A 19,484-nucleotide genomic window follows, 5' to 3' on the forward strand; every position below is an offset into this window, starting at 1 on the left:
ATCTCACTTTTCAATTTTTTTTTTAATTCTATATGAAATTGATGTGAATTGATACTACCTAAAATATTCATATTTAGAACTTCATAACTTGATCAGTTTTAACTATCGGAGATCATTTTGTTTCAATGAAGAATATTTTTCTAGAAATTGTGCCTTACTTTATTTTAAAAATTTAGTAATTTTTTTCCAGTATTACATTTAATCAATCAAACAATATAAAATATAATTCTTCAGAGCATTTAGAACATTTTACCAACCGAAAATATATACCTATTTAAGTTGATTTAAAATTTAGCTATTTGACTGTGATTAGAATGGGAATATTCTATATAAAGCAAGATGCTTATATTTGTGTTCTTAATACAAATCAACAGTTTCTGTCAAGTCTCGATTAAGTACATACTTGTTAAAACAAGATAATGGTCACAGTCAACTTTTTGAGGTTATATCTTTATAAACCTCAAACCTTTTATATCTTTATAAAAATTTCTGCTAATTAAAAATTAAACCAGAATTTGACATTTAGCAATATCTTCAGAGAAAAATTATTTAAAAAAATTATTTCTACATCATCTTCAATTTAAAAATTTTACTTTATTAAAGTATCTATTTCAATAGCATGCAGTCCTTTCCCCTAAATTTTAGCAATAGTTTAAAGATTGTTTTATGATTTGTAATATTACTTTTCATTGCTATTATAAAAATCAAGTATTTTCATTATTTCATTAAATATTTCAACTACATTATTATTTTCCCTTTTAACCTTATGAGCCCAGAATGCCCGATATTGCCCCGTTCAACAGGGGCATAACTCGGGCACTTCGGGGCGGTTAAATGAGGTTAAGGGTTGAAACGTATTTCTCCATGAGAGAAATCTCTCTCTTCTTTAAACTCATTTATCTGTCCCAAAGTGCCTGAGTCAGGCCCCTATCGAACGGGGCGATATTGGGTGGTCAGAGCTCATAGGGTTAAAGCTATGATTAGCATAGTTTGCTTTTTCCATAGATTAAATACAAAGCAAATTTTTACAAACTGCAGTTTGATGCTATATACATTTTAAATATATTTCTCAACTGAAGATAATTAAATGAAATGATTTTCATATCTTTTTATAAAATGTATTTAAAAAAAAATATTTTCTCATGCCAGCTTCTAATTGCTAGTTTTTATAAAGTAATGACAGATTTTTGCTTGGCTTTCCAGCCATTAGTTTCATTATAATTTCATAAATATTATAATTCAGAGTTCTTTTCTTCCCTAGATTTTGTGACAGAAAAAAAAAGAAAAACAATCCTTTCACAAAAGTTTATAATTTAGAAATTTTTTTTAAGCTGGATCCTTTTAAATACTTTTTCTTGATATTGTTTATGAAAATTTAATTTTTTTGTTTCAGACTATTTCATTTACCTAGTAAAGTAAAGTACTTTTTTTCCCAACAAATATGTATAATGAAAATGTATATGTTAATTTGCAACTTTTCCCACCTGTAAAATTTTACTATAAAAATTGGTCAATCATAGACATTTAACTCCAAAAACTTAAAATTAAAATTCTTCATTTCAAAAGCAAAAATAGAAAAAGGCAATAACTTTTTAAATAATTTTCAATTTCCATTGATATTTTTCCATCTTACCAAATAATAGTGGAATTTTAAATAATTATGCAGTCTGTGTTAACAGCCAGAAAATGATTGATGTGCAACAGCATTAATAAAAATTGATGCTGTGTTTAATAACATATTTACATTTCCAATTTTCCACAAATTTTTCATTAAAAAAAAAGGCAAGTAATGTTAGATTATTTGCTAGTTAGTTGTGAAACTAATGAAAAATATTTACAAGGATATTAAATTTAGCCAATGTGATTGAAAGCAAAAGTTAGAAAGAGGTAAAATCACTTATTATACCGAATCATGTTTGTATGTAGTATGCATGAATTATGTTTGTATGTAGTATGCATGAATTATGTTTGTATCTAGTATGTATGAATTATGTTTGTATCTAGTATGTATGAATTATGTTTGTATCTAGTATGTATGAATTATGTTTGTATGTAGAAATTTAAGTTTTTGATTTCAACAACTTCTAAATGAGCAGCATTTCTAATATGTAATTTACATAACAAAAGTTTTTGAAAGATAAAAATGTCTAAAAAAAATTTTTTTTTCTTCTTCTTCTTTTTCTTTCTAAAATCTAATAGGAGAAAAAAATTATCCATGAATAGAATTTTCAAGAAAAATAAATGTTGATTTGCAATTAAAAATTTTAACTTAAAAAAGTTTAACTTTAAAGATACAATCTCTAAATTTTCATTTTCATTTTATGAAAGATATAATCATCAAGGAGTCTTTGAAAAGATCATCTGTCTGAAATATTTCTTATTGTTCTTCATTTAAAATTAATTGCTACTTTATTTTTGGCAAACTTTCAAGATGAAATGAACATGGTGAAATCTATTATCATGACAATTTAAATAATCATTTTCTTTAATATATACCACTTTTGCAACTTACATTTTTATCATTATCATCAAACAAACTTATGAGTTCTAATGAATCAGAAATTCGCTTCACACTTTTTTCACAATTATCTTGTGCATGAATCTAAAAAAGTATATATACATAAAATTATAAAAACAAAGGTAAAAACTTGTACAGAAACGATGTTAAAACACAAATTTATTACTGCAAAAATCTCATATAAAAATTTATATCTATGTTTCTAGATAAACTGAAATACTTCATGGTTGCAATTAAAAAAAATAGATACCTTAAAATTAAACTATTTACAAATATTTTTCCAAAAAATTAAATCTGAAGTTTTCTTTGCTCATTTATTTTTCAAATAATTTAAACTATGTTAAACAATATCAGTATAATTTATACATATTCTTGTTTTTTTAATTGGATTATGTATGCTTACTTTTTACCTACAAAATGGAATCAGCATTTTTAAAAATAAATTTTCATATGCATACATCATTGAAGATCATATAATTTACATTAAAACATCCAGTACAAGTAAGTTTTCAAAACTATTTTAATCCAGAAATTCTGTTAAAAAATAAAAAATAAATTTGCAGAAACTAAAACAAGCAGTAAAATATAAAACAACATTAAATACTCAAAAAAGGGTTTAAAAAGTACTATTAAATTTAAAAAATAATTTTCAAACCAACCTCCACAACATCAGAAGCAGAAATTTTACGAGCCATTCCTGCAGAAACAATGTCCTACAGAGAAATTACAAAATTTACATCTTTCCAACTGCCATTCGTAAAGACATAAAAATACAAACAAATATGCAATTCCAACATTTCAACAATGCAAAGAAAAGAAAGTGAATAAAAGTTAGGAGAAACTAATAGAACTATTTAAATATAATCTTTAAAAAAATTGATAACATCCTAAAATTTCATGCCCAGCATTAAAAAAAAAATTAAAGAAAGGAAGAAATATAAGAATATATAATGAAAAAAAATTAAAGAATTTAAGTTCAAAAATAATTAGAACCATTGCAACATTTTTTATAAAATGATTTTTATTTATGATAGTTCAGACAAAAAGTTTAAAGCAATTAAAATAGTTTATTTAAAAATATATTGAAAAAATTTCAACTATAGTCCAAAATTACATTTAAAACATTCATATATGTTCATTTTGTGATTCATTTGTAAAGCTTCATAGTAAAATGAACTTACATAAGCAAAAAACAATTCTAGGAAATGAGTAAAAGTCTAAAATTTGAAATGTTGTATGTTGACTAGTAATCCCAAATTTTATGAATTTATATTCATATATATAAAATACTGACATTTATGCATCATGTCAAAATAATTAATATCTCAATAATATTACAATCATTCAAATAACATTACAAGAATTTATTACACGTAGATTCTTTAATAAACATGCATATATTTCTTTTTCATGATGATTTGATATAATTTTTGAAACATCTCACATTTAATATATCAGACAAAATAAAATTCTGAATGTGTACAATAATTTCAACTGTTTTCTTCGATTTAAGCTTAAGAACTTTAATTGTTTTTGCAGAAATAGTATACAAGATTTTAAAAAGCAATAATAATTGAAATTCTATTAACTCTATTTTATCTGTATGCCAATATGCAAATAAAGCATCACAGAAAAAGATTTATAACAAATTATTTTTTTCTTACATCTCGGTCCCGAACTCCAAATGCATCAACAGAAAGGGAAACTTTTCGAGGCTTTAGGGATCCTTGGCTTTTCTGTTAACAATAAAAATACAATACAAATCATTATCAGTTTGATTTTTTTAAACATCTGAGGAAAAAAGTTATTATAATTTGAAAACGTTTTATTGACACATTATCAGTCAAATATGTTACTAAAGAATGGTAAAAAAAATGAAAATATTTATAGCATGTTTGAAAAAAAAATAAGAACCAAAATTTGAAGCAGAAAAAAAAGAAATCAATGCCAATACTGTTTGATTGATATTTGATTTGAATATATATTTTAATATTAATGTTTATATTTGATATAAGGTGATAATTGGATTGTTTGAAACAAATATGTAGGGAATAGACATTTGATAAAATGCAGTAATTAAAATCTGACATAAACAAGAAGCAAATAATATTGTAGTATATTGCAATATGCCTTTGTTTTGCTATAAGACAAACTACTGAAATAGTTTAAATCATACTGCTGCAAAGAGTCAGAATTAAGTGATATGATTTCTTAATTATTTCTTCTGATATAATTTTTCTTAAAGCAGCTACCTTAGATTAAACAAGTAATCTGTGAGTAAATATTTACTATATAGGCTCAGATAACATTTGCATCATAAATAATAAACATTGCAATAAAAGATTGCATCAGATAAATTTGATAAAATTGATCAGATGATTGCATCAGAAAATGTGCAATAAAATCATTAAACATTTCAAAGTGTTTTGTGTGCCTCGCACTAAAACATATAATAAAGTCTAAGCTATTTTTGATACACTAAAAAGTTTAATTTACAAGATATTTGATTTTTAATTTCTGTAGAGACCAAGACAAAAAGTAATAAAATCCACAACAAATATAATATATGCACAGCAAATCTCATTAATGACATTATATTAAACAACTGGTTTTCTTGATATTTATATTCAACTATAGTTTAAATATAGCCTTCTCATTAATCAACTCCAATATTATATATTTATCATAAAAGAGGCTTAAATACTCAATTTTTAATATTTTCTGATTAAATTATTATAACTGAATATCTTCATAAAAAAATCATCTATGTATTGCTACATCAATTTTATATCAGAACAAAATACAAAAAGATGTAGAAATGTAATCAAAATAAAGTTGTTAAATTAGAAAAAAAGATTTTATAAAATTACTTGATTGCAGATAACATGGTCATTAGCCAAGGTTTCAGGTTCTCCAAATATCACTTTGAGATGAGAACTTATATCAACATAAATCCAAAAAATCATGCGAACTAAATTGGTTTCAAATAAAGGAACTTGTGATACCAAAAGATCTCTGCAAGGACAATTAAGCATGATTTCCAATTCAATGGATTTAATGTCTTCTTTTTCTAGAAAAATGCATTAAATGTAAATAAGCACAGTAAGCATAAAGTAATATAGAATGGATAATAAAGTTTATTTATATTTGAAAGAAGTGGCAAAAAAATAATATTATAAAGGTATTTTTTTTACATATTATTCTTTAAACAATAGTATAAAGGATTTTTATTCTACAATGGGAAGAAAGAAAAATAATTCTTTTGCAAATTTTTTATTTCTTGAGATTTTGATATTTTCAGAAATATTCAATTTAAATTTCATATTTTAAATCTAATTATGAGTTCCTTTCTTATTTCTCAGAAATGAAATATAAATATTTAATAATTTTCAAGGGAGATGCTAATCAATGAAAAATTAATGTATGGGAAATGTCATTTATAGAGGGAATAAAAGATACTTCTTGTTCTGAACATTGATTTATAAGTAACAAAAATAAGATATTGATAAAGTATTGATTTATTTTATTAACATCCAAAATGAAGAAGTATAAAAATATTATACTCAAAAACAAATATGAGTAACAAATTATAAAAACCGAAACTAAATTTCTTGAAAATAAAAAAAAGATAAGAAATTTTTCATAAGTAATTTTTAAGCCACTTTCTATGTTTTCAGTAACATATAAACATGGAAAGTGGCTTAAATTTTATTATTTAGATATATCATGTAAATGTGTATTGCTTATTATACAGTAAATTATAACCAGCTTTTATACTATATTGTATATAAAAAAAAACCTTTTCCATACATTTGCAAGCAGAAAAAGAAAAAAAAAAGAAGTTTATAATTTTTCCTCTATCATATAATGCACTACACTGCATAATTATGAAAATAATCACTAATTTAATGTTACAACTCCCTAAAAGATATGTATTTTCCATATTCTTTGAAGATGCTCACCATCTGTTAACATTTTTTTTATATAAATTTCAATTAATTTAATTCAGTTTCATAATTAAAATCTCATTTCTTAGTTCACTTTTACATCTGCAAAAACATTACTCATTCAATTCAAAGTCCAGAAGCTCCTATTTGTTACATATATAAAACTTACTTTGCACAGAATAGCTTTCAATGTTATCAGATGAAATAACAACAGTCTCCCAAGATTCAGAAATATCTTGATCTTCAATCTTCAAAAAGAAAGATTATTTCAAGTAATTACTCTAGTATTTAATGAAATGGGTATATTTAATTGCTTAAATATAAAGTTAAAACATTCCTAAAATAATGATTAAAATTTTTCATTAAAAAGACTAAAGGGATAAAAGTTTGAACTAGAATCATATAAATCATTTATTATTATTTCTAAAATACTTTAAAACAACTTAAAAGGGTTTAGAGCAAATTACTTACAAAAAGTATTGTTTTTATAAATGAAATATGGAAAAAATAATTTAACTGAAATTTGCTCATTTCAAAGTTAGAGTGTTACAGAAAAAGTATTATATAAGACAGTACTTACTTCAAAATCTTTACAAAAGAATGAAATGCTTTTAGAATCATAATTGAAGTCTATCCAAAATTCAAGGCCATTCAATTTTTTCAACTACAAATAAAATCAATAATATTATCTCATTTGTCTGCAACAAATGTTAATTTATATCTCGCATTTTAAAATAAATAAAAAAATAAATTACTTGCACATTTCCAAAGTAGACAGCAGTAGCAGCATAAGCATAAGTTCTGTAATAGAGAAGTTTAAATTGATTTTGCATGTAAGTTTTTTTTTAATAATGAATGAAAGATTAAAATATATCTTACAAAAATTTCCAAAATTATGAAGGAAACATACTTGAAGCAAATAAATGTATATGGACATAATGCAACTAAGAACTAACTATAATTTTTTTTAGATTTTGATTTATTCTCAACTGTATCAAAAAGAATACAGTTTTTTATTTAAAAAAAAAATAAAAAAATAAAAGTTTCAAATATTGTATAACGAACTAACTACAATACAGTAGTTCATTTTAGGACAATGCAATATTTGAATTTTGTTTGGTAATATTTCATAAATATAACAGAAGCATAATAGTACACCAAAACATTTACTTTGAAGTTAGTTCATAAAATCATATAAAAATAGGGAAAACTGAAATTAGAAACTTTTAAAAATAAATTAATAAAGTAAAAAACATACCTTGGATTCAGCTCACGTCTATTGATTTGATTTAAGATTTTTCTACTCTCCTAAAAAAGCATTTAAATATTATAAGTAATTTTTTTTAAAAAATGCATGCAACATAAAATTTTAAAACAGGTAAAAAATTAAATCCTATTAAAAAATAGAATAAACAAAAAAAACTTATTAAAAATCAAAGTAATATTAAATAAAAAAATTAAAACTAAAACTCAATAAAATTTTCAAACTCTTTCAGCTGTTACCACTTCAAAGTGCTGTAGATTCCAGTTTAAAAACATTGATCTTGTTTTCTCATCATCAGTAAACCAGGAATGAATCCATTTATGTTTGTCTTCATTATCATAAATAATATGACACAATGTTTCAAAAATGTAGGACTGACATTCAAAATCTATATCAGACAGGAAAAAAGGATTAATATAGAAATTTTCAAAAAAAAAAATGCAGATTATACTTATTTCAAAAATGCAAATTATGAAAATAAAGTTAAGTTAACATAATATATCAAATACAGTTAAAAAAAATTAAACATAAAGTATTATAAAACATTTAATATAACAAAATAATAGAGGCATCATTTTAAAGTTGTTAGGAAAAAAAATTTTTATCAAATAATTTTTTTTAATATTATGTAATTAAGCATTTAGGATATACAAAAGGGAGAATAAAAAGGAAAAATTAAACAACTTTCTTAAATGTTTCCTCAAGTAGATAAAATTTGCAGAAAAGAATAATATAAAGCATGTTATGAATACAGAATCAAGCAACTGGCAGTAACAATTTGCTGATTGTAAAATAAGAAATTGAATGACAAGTATAAAACTTTTTATGCCTAAAAGCAAAACTGTATTTTTCGTTATTTCTTTTGAAAACTCCCTTCAAAAAATTCTTTAAAATCTGATTATCATCTATATTTAACTACTTATATTTACTTTTTGTTAGACATTGCATATATTAAAGTTCTGTGGGCCTGTTTATTTAATTTCGATATACTTCTATGCCTCTTAGAATCAAACAATGTGTAACATTTATTTTCTTTGGAATAAGAAACAATAAATGAAATAAAACTCTTCGTCAAGAAATGAAGGAGGTAAATGAAATTTTCAACCATTTTAAAAGCAATAGAAATGAATACAATGGAATATAATTTGACTAATTTTTTTTTTAATTTTCTGAAACAGTTTGATTGAAAAATGAAGCAAAAATAACAATAATTTCTAATTTAAAAGGAACATTCTAATTAGCATTTAAGAATGAATATTGCACATTAATAAATAGAAGCAAAATCAGTTATCCTTTTTTTTTTTTTTTGCCATAAGAATAAAATCTGCTTAATAATACAATATTGCACCATTGACATATAAACATAACATTGATTGTTGTAATAACAGTGTATTGTTCTATGTTGCATAACACCAGTCCAAGTACAGAAACAGCATTTGTATGTGATACAAGATATGTCAAGATATCTACATCTTCTTCAAAATTATCTTGATTTTAATTTTTGCCCATGGAAACAATTATGCTACACTTCAATTAAAACTAACTCATTCATTTAAAATGAACTTTAATGTCATAAATAGTTCAACACATCTTAATAATGACAGGATTTAATGGAGTTTACATATGCAAGAAAAATGAAGTGAACACTTGACTTGGATGCATTTAATACAGTAAGCTATTTTTCCACATATCATCATAGTAATCACAAATCACTCCAACTGTTACTGCTAACAAATTGTTTGCCAATAGTTGCTTAATATACCATATGAATTGCTGCTAGGTCTTTTCGTAATCTTTCACAGAGTACTAAATTCAATAATCTAACGAATTTGGTATAGCAAGAGTATTTTGTCTAGTTTTCCAGAATCTAAACAAACGTCAACACTGAATTTTCCTAAATGCATTAAGAAGAAGCATATGTACAGTTTCAGAAGTATAATAGAATTATATTATTTAGAATATCTTCACATGACATATTTGAAATATTTTCACATATAAAATTAAAAATATTCAGATTTTATTTAATTGCATATGTTACAAGAAACTCTCAACTATTATTCATTAATTTTGGACAAAAAATGGTATAAGGATACAACATTTTACTAATTTTTTTTTCTTAAATAAATTTACATATAATGTGCAAAAGTTAAACTTTGTTCAGTATTATAAAAAGTACATTTTTACAATTCTCTTTGCACACATAAACAAAGTGAATTCAGCCCTTCATTTATTTTATGCTTGTCACTTCTGACACACTTTCTGATATTTGGGTATTACACATTGCGTAGTTACTTGAAACATGTAAACAGGGAATTGTTCAAATAAAAACCATTAAACAACAAAAAATTTTAGTTTTTACCTCCAACAAATGGTAATCTTCTTCCAAGAATCAGACTGTAGGAAAAAAAGAAAAATTAAATGAAGAAATGATACAGAAAATAAATATAATTGCATTATGCACTTAGAAGATAGTATCAAAATCAACAAATTTAAAAATATCACCAAACAAGCAATTTTATTCAAAATAACTTAAAACAAATATAAAATAAAAGCATAAAATTTTTAATTTATGGTGAATTTGAACTTGTGTGCACAATTGTAATTAGTATGTCCAGTTACTCAAAAATGGGCTTCTAGTAGAGGTTTGATATTTTCTTGGCATGTGTTGAACCAATAAAATCGATTTACTCAATTATTTGTTCATGTTATTTGCCATAAACTAAATATTATTATGCAAGATTAAAATGAGTTCAAAAAACAAACTGCTTTTCAAAAAAAAAAAAAAAAAAAGCACACATGCTTTGGTTATTGAATAATCTATAAATACCTACTTATTTATCACAGCTCAAATAGCATCAACAAAGGTGAAAAGTAATGATTTATTTATAAGATAGATTTAAAATCATTCTTGCTTGTAAGTATGAAGCTAGAACATGTAGCAGAAATAGCTGTTATTCTCTATTTTCAGATACAGACACAAAGTAAATTTATCAATAGACACACAATAATAATAATTTAAAAAATCACAACAAAAAAAGAAGTTTCAGTCCATTTACAGTTACTGTTGTTAACATTATTATTTTCAAAGTGGCAAAATAATTTGCCCCCATTTTCTATATTTCATTCATACAAATACTACGACAGAAAATTTTCATTACATAAAAGATTCCATACAATTTTGAAAAAAAAGAAAAAGAAAAATACATAAAATCCAGGAAACGTTACTATATAATGTATTTACTAACAGATAGCCTTCTAGAGATTCTTCATTTTTCAACCAATTCAAAACAGGTTCATTTTCATCAAGCAACAAGTTCAAATTATAAACAGCCTAAAGAAAATAGGAAAATTTCAAAATAATAAAGCCATAACAAAAAGTAAATAAGTATTCATATTAATTGCACTGATGTATTAGATCATAACTTTTTGTAACTAATTAAATTCAAACTACACAGGAAATTAAAATAATGAATCACAATCATTTTTATTGATATAAGAAGTCACAATTCAATTCTGACAAAATACATTTCTGCAAACGTATGTATCAGGAGAAAATAAAAAGTTTGAGGCTTATATAAGTATCTAATTACAGGTTTTATTTACATGTTGATGTTTATGATATTGATAACAATTATGCTAAAATTTAATTTTAATTGTTTAGATTTCAAATGATTTCAGAAGTCCATGTTTTTAATGTGATTTAGATCTGCTGTGATTGGGTTTCAATAAAAGAATATTTTCCAAATAACTATAAATTTAAATATTAAATATTTATCAGTTTTATATCAAATGGTATGTGCTTTCTTATAACACATATTTTAATCCTAATATCAGCATATATAATTATTCAGGCTTAGACTAAATTTCAAAATATATTTATTATTTATGTCAAATATAAAATCCAAAAATGCATTACACATTTCAAAATGTTTACAGGAACTACTTCTTCAGCACTAATCCTCAGCATGCATTCAGCTATAACCAAACTTTGCTCCCGATCTAAAAACAATAATAAATAATAAAACACAGAATGATTAAAAAAAGAAGAAGAAAGAACTCAACAGATAAAATTTATGATTTAATTTATTCAAATTTACTTTTAACCTATTTTAAATGTCTCTGTTGTCTCTGAAATAAGAAAAGAAAAACTAAGTAAAAAAAGAATGTTAACATTTAAACATTGCAGTATTATTTATACAAAATTTATAAACGTTACAAAGAATTCATAGATAAATAAATTAATAGCAAATCAATAGGAACTCTATGATAAATTTCAGCATGGAGCTGGTGGTTAATTGAGAAAGAAAAAAAAATATCTTCGCTATATCAAAGAGACATTTAAAAAAAGGAGATACTTAATTTCAAAAGTAATTACACTCCTTTTTTCAATTCCTACTATCAATCACATTCTCCCTATATATATATATATATATCTTGTTCAAATTTTCACTCATTAATAAAATATTTTTTATTCATCCACTCAAGTTCAAATACATTTTTTTAAACTTGTAGTGGATGACATTTGAAGTTAACACAGTTTTTTTCTTCAAATATTAATTAATTAATTAAATTTGTCCAGTAATTTCTATTTGATCGCCAAAATCACCAAATCTGTCGCCAAAACTGATGCAACACCCGATCATAAATAATGTAAGATAAATATAAATAATATACTAAAATAAGTAGGAATTGACTTTAAAAAATTATTTATATATTACTTGTTTATAATATTTTTGCTTTCTAACTCACAAAGAGAAAGTATAATTGTTCTGAAATAAAAGCATGAAACATCACAATGAAAACCAACTAAATAACTGGATCTATTTGTTTATATGTATTAATAAATTCAAAATGAATACTTACCATTTTTTAATATTGGAATAAAATCCTGAAAGAAAAATTCATATTTATTTATAGCTCAATAAAATATAATTTTATAAAAAAATAATCAACACAAAACAACTGCAAAACAATTGGACAAATGTTTAAGCACTAAAGTAATTAAGAATAAAAATTCACAAAATTATTTTATTTAATTACAAATTTCCTTTTATTTAAAAAAACATTAAAATAAAATTTATCTAAAAGTTACTGTATTCAAAGATTATTATGCAAAACCATAGGCAAATAAGAGAATTACAACTGTACTTTGATTTCAGTAGTATTTTTATTCATAGGTGCAATATTTCTTTTAATTTTATTTTAATAGAGAGAGAAGAGTCCCGGAAATTGCATCATCCCATAACTCAAAACATTCAGAATCAACAGAAAATTGTTGCTCAGTAATTGATTACTACTCTTAAATTAATATTTGAAAAAGAGATTGTGTTCATTTCTGTAATAATCCAAAACTGCATTTTTTGTACTTGCCGGTTGTAACTGCGACCAGAAAGTGCAGAGAAAAACTTTTGCCAATTTGGTGATTTCAATTGGCAGCATGTGATTGGTACATGATTTGATCTTTATTTATGCACATATTTATTATATTTATGCACTTGAGTACATTTTTATATTTGGCAAAATGTTTTCTTGTTACTTTTTGGTTCGCCATTAAAACTGACAAGTACGACATTTTTTATAACAGTTGCATTCATAATATAAATTCATAAAAATTGCAACATATAAATTCATAAATGTTAAAAAGTAAGAAAGGTAATTTTAAAATTTGCTTTAAGCCTCAACATAATATATCCAACAAAACATACCCTATTTCATTTCAAAAACTATAAATAGTAAAAAAACATGAATTAATTCCAAAAATTTAATTTTAAAAAAAACATTATCTAGACCCTAAATAAATATTATTTAATCCAACCAAACATTATCTAAGGAAAGGCAACATAATTTTACCCTTAATAGTACTTGAATAGTAACATCCCACTGATGCACAAAAAATATTTTCATAATATCCAATTTTGTCTCATTCGGCAGGACATACTTATTGTTCATGTACATGAGAAAAGTAATATCAATAATATTTTACATATTGTAATGAAAAATGCATGCCCTTAAAATAAAATCCTAAATCAATAATTATATAACTATCATTGCATTAGTATGTTTAACACTGAATTGGCGATATGTGCTAGTATTGCATATAATTTTTTAAGACAAATTCAAAAAATAATTTACTAACTTAAAAACATTTGAATTCTCAAAATATTGAAAATATCTGATATTCCTATCATGCATATACAAAGAACAATGCAAATCAAATAAACAAACTGAATAATTATTTGTATGTCTAACAACTGCACAAAAAGGAAAAAACAAAATTTAAAAAATCTAAAGTTGAATCATGCATGACAAAAAAATGATTCGTCTTTTCATTTTTTTTAAATTTATGTAACTAAATTAATATCAAACTTTCCAAAGCAAATACAAGGTAATCTGTCTAATTTTACATAAAAACAATAGTGCAATTAATCATAATTATTTCATAATTTTTATATAAGGTTGTTTATATAAAGGTTGCATATAAAGTAAAATGTTCATTGTTAAATATGCTTCAAACTTTTTGAAATTTATATTTATTTTTCTGGAATATATACTATTTTCTAAAACATAAAATTAACAATTACCATACTGTCAAATTTTAGACTTTTTCAAAATCTAACCTTGATCTGTAACTTATTTTCAATATGCACAAGCTTTCTGCAACATAATTAATTTTTAAATTTTATATGTAAAAGTATTCTGAATTTGAAAATAATTCAAGTGTTCATTCAGATGCATACCAGAGTTTCCGGACTTAAAGGAAAACCCAAATAAATAAACCTAACATCGCTTTACATTATTTGCCTAAAAAAGCTGTAAAACTTTGTTTTAAGATAGTATTAAAGATAACCATTTATTAATTTTCCTTGGCTTAAAAAAAAAATCTAATTATTTCAAAGAAAACTTTTAAGTAGATGATAGGTGGTGATATGGTGAAAAAAGGTGATAAATGAGCTTTTATTTTCAATGTATATCAGTAGTCATGAGAAGCGTAGCAATAAAGGATCCATAAATTCCTGCATTCATTTTATCATTTGGGTTGAAAATTCTTCATGCTCAATGTTGCTTCAAATTGACTCCAAGAAAAGAAATAACCCCAAACATCTGTCCGATTCCTCCTATTTGAAATGAATCTTCCCTACAGAAACCTGTTTCTATAATGCCCACCATTAAACGTAGACATTTGTCTGGAAGCGTTCTCTTGGTGGACACACAATAATTTATTTCCAGTCATCACTGTTTGGGCACATAATTTAATTCTCTTAGTTTTCAGAGAAAAGATTAATATAAAAATTTGTGTTTTTTTATCAAAAAATATCTTTTTTATAAATAAAATTTCTTACTAAAGACACCCACTTATAAGTTTTGGAGAGTGTAACTTTTCACTTCATTTGCTCCAGAAAATTCATGAAAAATCATACTCATAATTTTAGTTCAAGAATTTAAAATACACATACAGTAAAAAAATTCTTTAACACTTTCAAAGAAACATTGCTAGAATTTTACTTAAACCACAGTTCTCTGAAACAAATAAAAAAAATATTTCTTTACAAATACATACTGTAAGGATTTTTAAAATATTTTTTACTAATGCTTCATTTTCATCCAGAGAAACTAAGCATAAATTGAGAGTATCTGAAATTTATATAAAAAAATAGAATTATAAATATATAAATATACAAATTATGATTAATAAAAATATTTTTAAAGCTTATAACATTAAATGAAAGATAATTACAAGAAGAAAAAAATCTGATACACTGGAAGTCATTGAAAATCATAGTGCCTGAAATTACAAAGAAAACCAATTGTTTGGTTCAACTGTGAGGAAATCAGGAACTGTGAGGAACTTTTTTTTTCAGTATTTGCAAGCTATTTTAATTGCATGCTTTTATTTCATTATGAAGTTCTGAATTCAAAATTATTCAATCCCGTATTGCTCAAATTTTAACATTTTTCTTAGGATATTTTGTTTAATAATATATTTAAGATTAAATTAAATACCATTATTTTTGCAACAATTAGACAGAATTATTATTTTAATGTCTTCTGTCTATGAAAATTATTAAAAAAAAATACATGAAGGTAAGAATGAATTAATAGATAATATTTGTGACAAATAGCAAAAGAAATTTTCAGCAACTTATTATAAATTGCAATTATAAATTTAGCATTTTTAATTTTCAATTGCTTAATTTCTTACCTGGCCATAAAATAATTTGGTTATAATGATTTAGAATGTTCATATTATACTATTAGTAAAATTTATTCTAATTAAAGCAATTTTTGAAATTTAAAAAAAAAAAGCTCCTATGTTTGAAGAAAAAAGAGAGAGAGAGAGAATCTTTTTTAATAAAAAGCTAATAAAATAAAAATAATAGAAATATATTTTTAAATATTATAATCTATATTTTTAGTGCTGGGAAATTGTTTAATCTGATTATGTTTTAATTTTAATAATTTTTTAATTTTAATAAATAAAATGTTGTACTAAATTAAAAAATAAAAGGTGGTATTGATAACAATTAAAATAAATGAAAAAATATATATGAATAGTTACATTTATTTTTGTAAAAAATTTTAAATAAAAAATTTTTAATTACATGCAGGATTTTTTTTTTAAGTTTTAAAAATTTCCAAAATTTTTTTTACAGACATGTTTTCAGGTTCAGGAAATCTCTTAGAATTTGTTCACAAAATTATTTGAGTCGGCATTAATTATTTCATAAATGCTTCCGTCTAATACAATAAAATGAAAAAGTGCATCACCAGCAACAAACGTGTTGAATATTTAATAAATGCACTAATGAGATCAAATCACTCTATTTCCTCAAATCTTTATCTTTTGCTAATACAGCTGAGAATTTTAAGTAATCCTAGAAAATGTTTAAAAGTTTTCAAAAAAGTTGATAATGTGTTATAACTGTATCAGGGTTGCCACTCATGTCTGGAAAAAGAATTGATTTTTTTTTACCCTCTCTGTGCGTACATTCAAGAACATTGAAATGCGAAAATGGCGCTCATGTGCTAGTTATAATGTAATATTATTTCAAGATGTGAAAAAAGCAATGAAAGGAAGCAACAATTTAACATTATATGAAATAATAGCATATTAAAAGAATCGTGACATTTACCAAAAAAATAATTTCTCTTTATTTGTTATCTAGAATTTAACAAAACAAAATTTATGTATTAAGAGGGGGAGGGATATATTACATCTCATGTTCTTTATTTGTAAGTCACACAAAATTAAGGATTTGGTGAGATAAAACACAAAACATTTTTGTTATGATACAACTTATTTATCAATTACTAAAAAAAACCATTACAAAGCAAAATTATTTTTTTCATTTTTGCCAATTCATGTATTTGGGTATCAACTTCTGGAGATTTTTCAGCTATCAGTTTCATAAAACAACATTAACAAATAAGGTACAACATTTTTGTATGGCATAACATACATTTTTCAGCTATTTCACTTTCAGCGAACATATGTAAAAATATTTTCGATATATCAGAGTATGAATTAAAGAACGAATGTGATGAACAAGTTTTAATGCCCATAAAAATTCAACTTTGTTGTTGTTGTTCTTGAACTAAAATGTAAGAAGGTTTATTTTTGGACATTAAATTCGGCGTTTTCTGACTGGGCGTATCATCTTCTTCTCAATTCCTTTATATACAAAGTCTAGTATTACTTATGACTTTTTTGAACTGACATGTAATTTTATTTACCTTTTTGGTATGACTAATAAGTGTCTGTTTTCCAATATTACTTAGGCTTATTATTTTCTCACAAAGCGAGCAATACACAATAAAGGGATTTTGTGGGACTTCTCGAACCTTTTCAGCAAAATAAGGATTATTTTTTATCCATCCATTTTGTATTAAATACAGATTTTGAGGAGCTCGTTCGTTTAAAAAAAATTCTCTAATCAACTCTGAATAAGCTAACAATTTTCCAAATTAACAAAAATTTCAATAAATTTACATGTGACTGACTAAATACCACAGTGATGCGTCTACAGATTGAATGTTGCTATTCTGGCTAAAGAAATGTATTTTAATCTTTCACAGTTACAGAAGTCTTATGCATGCTCATTAGCTGCAATTTGGGAATCTTATAAGAAAAAAACAGTTGTCTCACAAATCGAAACGGGATTGAAAATTGGATCTAAAAAGAAAATAGGTGAAAAGAGTAGAAAGGATGCGAGTTTCAGCATTACAATTGCAAATATTATTGTTTCATTTTTGGAAGCAATGACTATGATCTTTTATTCTTGAAATCTTTAGAGATTGACATTTTTCAGATGGGAAAAAAATAGCTAAGAAACTAAAAATTCCCGGTATTTTCTCGGTTTTTATGAAAATTTTCAAATTTCCCTGCATTTGCCTTTTTTTTCAATCAATTTTAAAATTCCTTATGTTTTCCAGGTTTTCCCAGTGGTGTGGCAACCTTGTATATGTTGTATTAAAAAAGTAGTTATTTATTAATGTAGTTATTTCATCTGTAACTACAGAGTGCTTAAAAAGTTAATTTTTTAAAATCTAAAAATCTGATATTTTCTTTACATATAAAATCTTAAATTAATATTATCTAATAATCATTTTTAAGAAACAGAAGTCTGGAAATTTATGGGAGGAATTAAATTTTGAAAGTAGAAAAAATCTTAATATATTAATGAATTAGAAAATATTAAACAATAATAAAATTATTCTTTTTAGATATGGTCTTTCTAGTTCAAATAGAAATAAGAATTTTACTTATCTTTTGAGCAACTATTTCAAGAAGTGAATACTCAGATGCTCCATAAGGTAAATTTGTAATGGTCATGGAGTTGCCTTCCAAAAAGGCATTTTCTAATAAAGCATCAATCTGATCAAGCATTTTAATTTAGGGTTTCACTAAAGATAAATACATAAAAAAAATATAAATATTATAAAATACTTAGAAAAATAACTTTAAACAATAAAAGATGAAAGCTTTAAATAATGTAACTGATGTAAAAGAAATAAATAATATAAATACAGCATATGCAATATTTCTACCTAATATATGTTTTGATCATAATAACATAATTAATAACTATTATATACATTTCCATGTATTAGCCATGAATTTTTAGAACTTTGTCTAAAATAGGGGAGTTAATTTACATATGGATTCAGTAATCTCAAAAAAACACATATAGTATCCAAGTATAAGGGATAAATCATTAAATACTGGCAATATAGCACTTTTCTTTTCTGTATTATATTTTTCTGCAGCAAAAAATTAATTTTGAATGAAATTCATTATTCATTTTGAGAAAATGAGTTCCTTTATTTTTAAAACTTGGATAATTTTATAACCTCCATACTTTTGACTTACGAAATAACAGCATGGTCTTTAGAATGTTCAGCAAAGGCGATCATCTGTAGTTTGAAATTTATTGTGCAAGATTTTTTTTCCTCCATTTATCTTTCAGACAAAAAATAAAATGGCAGAAAAAATAAGACTAGTATGGGTACAATAGATTCATGTATACAAGATCACAAATAGATAGAGAAAATGTGTTAGTTTCAGACAGTGTATAATATAGGAGATATTGAAGTACAATATCCAGATGACACAAATTCAGTGTTGACAGAGGTTTCAAGCTGATGAAATCATTGAGATACTGAGCATTATTATTAAACTTTATAATTATTTCATTTACTATGCTCCATATTTTAACATATCAAGTTTAACAAAAGCTAAAACTATTGTTATTGATGT

The 19,484-nt window shown here is 24.1% G+C and overlaps 1 protein-coding gene across 1 annotated transcript in view; it reads right to left on the minus strand.

Annotated features, from left to right (window-relative positions):
* Nucleotides 1-15,362, minus strand: part of LOC129964232 (synaptonemal complex protein 2-like) — a 49,839-nt gene extending 34,477 nt beyond the window's left edge. Inside the window, exons 1-14 of the mRNA XM_056078956.1 lie at nt 15,288-15,362; nt 12,593-12,617; nt 11,646-11,728; nt 10,975-11,060; nt 10,089-10,123; nt 7,969-8,117; nt 7,724-7,773; nt 7,221-7,266; nt 7,046-7,129; nt 6,635-6,713; nt 5,389-5,588; nt 4,183-4,254; nt 3,178-3,231; nt 2,513-2,602 (exon numbers count right to left, since the gene is read on the minus strand). Coding sequence (XP_055934931.1) covers nt 2,513-2,602; nt 3,178-3,231; nt 4,183-4,254; nt 5,389-5,588; nt 6,635-6,713; nt 7,046-7,129; nt 7,221-7,266; nt 7,724-7,773; nt 7,969-8,117; nt 10,089-10,123; nt 10,975-11,060; nt 11,646-11,696 — 996 coding nt within the window. The 5' untranslated portion in view covers nt 11,697-11,728; nt 12,593-12,617; nt 15,288-15,362. The remainder of the gene's footprint in view (nt 1-2,512; nt 2,603-3,177; nt 3,232-4,182; nt 4,255-5,388; nt 5,589-6,634; nt 6,714-7,045; nt 7,130-7,220; nt 7,267-7,723; nt 7,774-7,968; nt 8,118-10,088; nt 10,124-10,974; nt 11,061-11,645; nt 11,729-12,592; nt 12,618-15,287) is intronic.
* Nucleotides 15,363-19,484: the final 4,122 nt, after the last annotated feature.

Source organism: Argiope bruennichi, chromosome 3 (assembly GCF_947563725.1).
Source record: "Argiope bruennichi chromosome 3, qqArgBrue1.1, whole genome shotgun sequence".
Classification (NCBI taxonomy): Eukaryota; Metazoa; Arthropoda; class Arachnida; order Araneae; family Araneidae; genus Argiope; species Argiope bruennichi.